This window comes from Pygoscelis adeliae, unplaced genomic scaffold (assembly GCF_000699105.1).
Source record: "Pygoscelis adeliae isolate BGI_AS28 unplaced genomic scaffold, ASM69910v1 Scaffold272, whole genome shotgun sequence".
NCBI classification, from domain to species: domain Eukaryota; kingdom Metazoa; phylum Chordata; class Aves; order Sphenisciformes; family Spheniscidae; genus Pygoscelis; species Pygoscelis adeliae.
In genome coordinates this window covers 1360543-1367656 of record NW_008824282.1, presented here as the reverse complement: position 1 = coordinate 1367656, position 7114 = coordinate 1360543, and the positions used below count along the sequence as shown (strand labels likewise).

Genomic DNA, 7114 nt, shown 5'->3' with positions numbered 1-7114 from the left:
AAGCAGTGTTGTCAAATCTGTAGCTGCTGCACTCTGCACATCAAGAACTATATAGGCAAATTGAGTGTATTATGCTACACGTGTAGGTTCATGGAGGCATACCTGCACCATCTTGGGCTGTCACATCTGCACCATGTGTCACCATGATCCTGAGGCACTCTGCATGCCCTTTCGTGGCTGCCAGGTGAAAACTGGAAGAGAGCATTTACATGTCACTTTTCTTTTATTAAGACTTCCTTTCTCTTTCATTCACAAACCAAGTACTGGCAAGCTGTCCCCCCCATCCTTAGATCTTTTGGCATCCCTCCACTGCCTCCCAAGAAGATAATGAAAAGCTCTGAAAGTGAGAAGGCACATCAAAAAGCTTTTGTAGTCATACTTCTACACAGGCTGCTGTCTCATTAACCCATGCCATATACCTTATGTGCATCTAGTCCCACCCAATTTCTAAACTAACGTCCCTAGTGATGTAATATATCCCCACAGAATGCCTGGGCTTGGGGAATTAATGAAGAAAACACTCACAATGATGGACTTTGCTCTAGTCATTCTAGTCAATCCTGATTTCCCCCTGTCAGTGGACAAAATTTAGTTCCTCTGAAAGGTGATTCAGCTCCTAAATTAAACTAAATCAAGTTGTGTTTCTGCACTGTCCTTTACAGAGCTCATCTTTCTTCCATGTAGAGGGGTAAAAAAAACCCTTAGTGTTTGTGAATATCACCTGGAGAAATCAAAGCTACTGGATGTTTGTGAAACTATGTTAAAGATGTGTTTTTTCAACTTTTCATTTCGCTTTTAACCTCAAGCACCTGCTTGTTTGAACAGTGGGAAATTGCATAGGTTACCAACCACACCATGGCAGGACGCACTTAACAGCATCAATTACCAAAGATATAATTACAGAACAAACCAAAGAAGTTATACTGAATTCAAGTCTTTTTACAGCTGAAGGTTCATGTTTGACATCCTAAGCACCTGAAGATTCACAGAAGCAGTCCTATACACATGCTGCTGACAATTTTGCTGGGAAGCAAAAATGAAGGAAAAACTTTGAAAACAGAGAAGTTTATATCCTCCTGATGCATATTGTGCCAACATTGGTAACTCTTAAGATATGGGCACAGGCAGACATACTGCTTCCCTGTGTGTCCTAACAGTATCAGCTTGATATACAGAGCTGTTTGCCAGTGGGAGTAATGTAAAAAAAAAATTCAAGACAAAACACTTCCAATTACTATTAAATTGCGTGTGAAAAGTTGGGACCTTCATCAACATACCCCAAACTGAAAAAGCCAGTATTCCCGGGATGTTTTCTAATATCTTTTAAAGGGGACGTTCATTTTTAACATCATGCACCCCTGTGTTAAGGGGATTTTCCCCTGGAATCTAAAGGGCATGTCACAAATCATGTAGCCACACCAACTACTGTATTTGAGAGTTTACATTTTGAACAACTGCTTCCTTTAAATGTTAAAACTAACACTGAAAGTTCAGTCTGCTAACCAGGGAAACTGGGAATAACAGGCAGGAATGAAACAGATATTTCTGGCACATAGTATGTGAACTGCAACACTGTGTTTCTCTAAGCTGTAGACTTCTTTGCAGCCTTCTTGAAAACTCAGCAGAGAAAAAGACCTACAGACAAGATCTGGCAAAGCGTGGAGAATTAATCAAAACAGGAGAGCTCCTGGAACAGAGTCCTCTATCAAGTACAGCAACTACCGCACTTCCTACAAGGAGTCATTCCACACTGGCTGCTGCCAATTGCAAATGGCAGACAGGCAGCGCTTAAGCTTTGAACCATTCTCTGCAAATATAAAAATATCTTGTGTGCTCATCGTCATGCTTACTACTGCCATAAACAAACTGAAGAGTTAACACTTCCAAGAGCATAAAAAGCACTGCTGCTGGCTGTCCCTCTAGTCATTCAAAATCAAAACTTCATGTACTTGGTGACCAATGCAAAGTTGTGTAAACATTCTTCTTTAGAAGAGGAGGTTTCTCAGACTCTGGGAAAATGGCTGGGGGAAGAACACAAAAGGAGTCTGACAAATTCCAACACCTCTAATTTAGCCAGCAAATACCAAAACACGTTCAGATACATTTGTGTAGACACACAATACAATTGAAGTCACTTAACTATTAGGAAGGCTGTGAAGCATACACTTGGCTCACTTACATTTGACAATATTCATAAGAATAATAAATACCTGAAAAATAATAACTTGGCTAAATCTGAGACACTGAGGTTTTATGGACAGATTGTGTAGGATGGTGCCAAATGCAACATGAATATGCAAGTGCAAAAGAAGTTTTATTTAGGTAAAATCAGACTGCAAAGAAAGTGTCAAAGAGAGATGAAAAACTTAACCCCTTCCAGGCTACGCACCTATGAACACATCAGTCCCACCAACGCAAACAATTCCCATAGCAGTTCTCAATAAGTTGTCACACACGCAGACCCTTTGTTTCACGCGGCCAAAAATATTTTCGAGTAAGAAAGGCCTGATTAAAAATATTGCTTCTCCCAAATTGATGGGATGAAAGAAACATCAGCTGTAAGCAGTACAGGTGGTGTGAAAGATGAGAGAACATGTATGAAGGATGTAAAGATCTAATGAGAGCAAAAATATAGAAGCGATGTGGAGAGTCCTGTGAAAAGAGAGGATGATAAGGTTTAACTCTCAGTCATTTATACAGTGACCTAAGCCAAATAGCATTGGGCTGTTACAGCTCCCTCCAAATCGCTTGCTGTGTGTCCCCTCCCTACATCCTTGTACTGCTACCATCTCTCACATAACCCTGTAGTGAGATGTTTTTTCTTAATAATCTAAAAGCAATTGGGAGGGGAATGGGGGACATGGTTAGTTAGCTGCTGGTTTAGTAAACTGAACTGGCTTACCAGGAAATCAGCCCTGCTCAAGATAGAGAGGAGAATGACTCCAGACTGGGATGAACCTATTACAGTCATATTTAAGTCATAGTATTTACAGAGCGCTGGGCAAAAACTTCCCCTTGAGGAGTTTAAAGTTAACTGATTTTAAAGTTAACAGCCCCTGCTTTTTAAAACAAACAAACAAACAACCCCCCCCCCCAACAACAAGAAAAAACCCAAACACTTTCGCAGTAGATACTGAGGGCTCCTGTGTAGCAAGGGAGGCTATTGAAACAAAGAAGCCTGTAGACATTAATTTCAGTACAGAATAATTCTTTACAAGCTACATAAACTTTCCTAAAATATTTGAGGCAAAATCTGCAGGCTTCCAAACATCGGAGTTCTCACCATCTGGAAGCCTTAAGCAGTGGTACATTTTACTTGCATCTTTCACGAATAAACTTCCCTTGATATGAAAGCAAACAACTTTTCCTCCCACTTCCTGGTTGTGCAATGACTTAGGCAAACAAAAACAAACATGTAAGGCTTGATTTGGAGCAAGGGCCACACTGAGGGTTAGATTCTCATTCAGCCTAAAATCCCATTACAACATAGTTAATTTTCCCTTCACAATAGATAAGCCTGTCCCTACCACTTAGAGTCACTTCTTGATACCCCAGCCTGAACTGATTTGAGATAGATTTCTTTTATTGCTGTAAAACATTTCTATTTTTCCTGAGGGGTGGGATAGTCTTTTGTTATTGTCTCCAGACCTTTCACTGCAGCAGAGGAGCAGCTACCCTTCCCAGTGGTTTTCTCATTGGATCCAGAAATGAAGCAAGTCAGCATTAGAGACACACCTCTGCCACAGCTGATAAAGATCAGTTGGTTGACACTGCTTTTTCCTACTAGGAATGTATAGGTTTCATAACTACTCAGACCTTAACAAGATAAAGTAAAAAATTATGTTCTTTGGGAGGAACACAAAGCCCGGTTGGAGTAAACAGGCCTTGAGTGAACACACAGCAAAATTTCATTGGGTTCGGGGTCAACTGGAAAACAGCTACTACAAGGCAATCACCTCAAAGTCTTGTCAGGACCTCAAATTTCCTGACCAGAAATGTTACTCAAACAACATTTACAAATGCACTGATGGAGAGATGCTTTTTATGAATGCTTGGTGACTGAACAGAGTGGACAGCTGTGTATGACATCCCTGAACTACTTTTAAACTGACCAGATTTCTTACAGATAGGAGATATCAACTGGTGAAGCGCTTACAACTGTCCTAAACAAGCTCATCCCTTATTCAGGGCAAAGGACCTTCTCCACGTTTTGGTTATAAAGTCAAGCTAGCAAGGGAATGGAGACTTCTTCAATCCGTGTCTGACAGAGCACAAGAGTTCAGATAAAGCTGGTCTTTGCCAAAAGGCCGAGAATGAGTGTTTCCAGAAATGATTTAAATGCCAGACAGTCTAACTCAAACAGAAAAGGGCTCTAATTTTTACTACTTAGCTCACATAAAACATTTCTCTACAAATCATTTCACCACAGGTAGAAGAACAGCATTAATCTACATTTAGAGGTTAGACTTGTAAAAATTGAGCTAATTGAGCTCGCTAAGATGGTGTTAGCAATAAGACATGGGTCGGCCATATCCAGGTTCTTTGCTTAACCATTTGCACAGCTACATCCTGCAAAACTGAGCACAATCCTCTTACTGAATGTTATTTTGACAGCTGGCTTAAAACAACTGGGTGGTCCATTATATCTAGGGAAAATGCCACAAAAGTAGAGTGGAATATGATAAAATAAGAAAAAATAAATATGAAGTCTTAATTTAAGACAGTAACCTTCTAACTAGGCGATTTTCATCTGTGCAAAGAAAAACAAACAAAAAAAATTACACCGAATCAGGGGGCTCCATCTCTGTTTGGCAAGGTCACGCTCCAGAGTTGTTTTCTGGGCAGAATTAGCATTCTCTGTAACACAGATTTTCTCCTGGGCCTGAATGTAGTCTGACACATTACTTACCAAAATCTAAAGCAAATAAAGAACATGGTTGAATTATGGATGCTAAGTGAATACTGTATTTGCTATTTTCTATTATGACAAACATGGAACAAAGTCAAACTTATATGCAAGCGTGTAATACTATTGTTCTCTGCCATTTTAATCCAAGTGCTCTGAAAATATTTTAAGTGCAAGAATGTTTGGAATACACTATGAACTCACATACAGTCATTGTCAAGGTTTATTTTGAGTAAAAACATCCCTCCCCAAGGCAGATCATTCTTCTTCATTTTATAATGTACGTCAACTCTTTGTTGACTTTAAAAAAGTCTGACTTCTCTGCCAACAGTTTGATGATTTATGGTTTCCCGACCGACCAATACCTTCACACAAACAAACAAGATTGATAAAATAAAGATACAGAGCTGCTTGGAGTCTTTGTAATGCTGACTAATAGAAATGGAAGATATTCAAGCTTCACTGCTACCAGATCAGACAGGCAAGCAATTTGCCAGCTATCTCAGTCAGAAAGAGACTCACTGGTAACCTGGATGATTTTATGCACTGACTTGAGCTTTTACACATTTTAGAGGCAGCACCTAGCTTACAGTGTCTATTTTCCCTCAAAGCCCCAATTCCCACTGCAATAACAACAGCAAAAATAAATACATTAGATGATATCTGGCTTTTGATTGTTTTCCACCACAGGCTGAGTGGCAGAAGTGCTAGAGTGCCCAAGACCTGATCTGGAGGAGAAAGGGCCATGAGTACCACTAGAGCAGCATATTCTGTGCATGAAGGAAGTGCCTGCTGTCACTCAGGAGGAAGTCCAGTGTGGTCTCCTCTCGCATGTGGCACGATGACCAGTAATTAGAGAAGAATGCAGTTTACTTTTCTGTGAATGGTTTGAGATTTTATCAGCATAAAAACAATGATGAAAGTAAGCCTTTTAAACAAAACAAATTTTTGACACATCCTGAATCTAATTCATAGAAAAATTATCACCTTCAGATTTAAAGGTTGGGAAAGTCCCAGAATGGTCCTGAAACTGGAGGTGTTTTCTGCCTTCCTCTGCTAACCCAGACAAGGCTCTCAGCAAAGTAGTAACTGTCTGTTCCAGCAAGGATTATGCTTCTATGAGCAGCGCCTGCCCAGTTCTTCTTCTTCCTTACTAGCACACGTAGGCAGGTACCTGTGTGGCTGGTGAGCTGATACAGGGAACAAAACCAGCTGAAAACCAAAGCTGCCTTCCACTGTTTCATCACACAGTCACAGGTACATGCAGCCTGTCAGTGCAAAGGAAGGAATGGGACGTAGAATTTCACCTTAAACCTAAAAATTAAGATTAAACCATGAATGTTTCCCCGTGAAAGCCACAGAATCTTTATCTTTCCCTGATTGCATTATCAAGAGACAGTCACTCATTTGAGAAGATATATGTCTAAGGTACAGCCAGTCATTTAATTATGGAGGAACCATCCAGATGTTTGGCAAATCAGACTGCCTTAAAGAAAAAGCAGACATCTACAGGTACCACTACCAACACTTACTAGTTCTTTAGGCTTTTATTATTTTTTAAACAAATAAAAGCCATAGCTTTGCACTGCACCCATTTCATCTCCTCCTAAGAGTAAATATAATAAATGTGGCTTTTCATTAAATGCTGGCAGTCCATGTCATGATCCTGTCACACACATGCATGCAGCCACAAGAGTGCAAAAATCAGCTTAAGAAAAAGAGTTACAGGAAATACATTTTGTTTTCAAGCCTGAGTTGGCACCATTACAAACTGAGAAAATTAAGTATTCTGAGTTTTAAGACATTCAATCAATAAGTTGCTACTAACATCTTCTGGTGTGCAGGCAGGTTAAGATTTTAAGAAGCTGACATAGGCAGGTATGGATTTACTAGGAGCTGTAGGAGATTTTTCCCCTCTCTAGTCTTAGCACCAGCTACTGCAAAGTGAAGCAATGCACGCAGCCTGTGTTCTCCTATCCTGTATTTAAACGTGAGACGGCATCTTCCCTCCCCCAATACACACAAAAGACTCTGGCAAAAACCCTACATGCCACTTCTGTGTTAGCATATATTCTGGAACAGCTTTCAAAAAAAAAAAAAAAAACAAACCCAAACATAGTTTTCATATAAAGTTTCCAGCTTTGCCTCATAGCATAAAAAGTCTCGTTTCAATCATACACACCTCGAGGTATAGGATGTTAATAAGGG

General features: G+C 40.0%; 1 protein-coding gene across 2 annotated transcripts in view; it reads right to left on the bottom strand.

Annotated features, from left to right (window-relative positions):
• The window catches only part of RAI14 (retinoic acid induced 14), a 79551-nt gene that overhangs the window by 19520 nt on the left and 52917 nt on the right, over window positions 1-7114 (bottom strand). For both annotated transcript variants that reach the window (XM_009318443.1, XM_009318444.1), the window contains exon 3: window positions 103-191. In XM_009318443.1, coding sequence (XP_009316718.1) covers window positions 103-191 — 89 coding nt within the window. The remainder of the gene's footprint in view (window positions 1-102; window positions 192-7114) is intronic.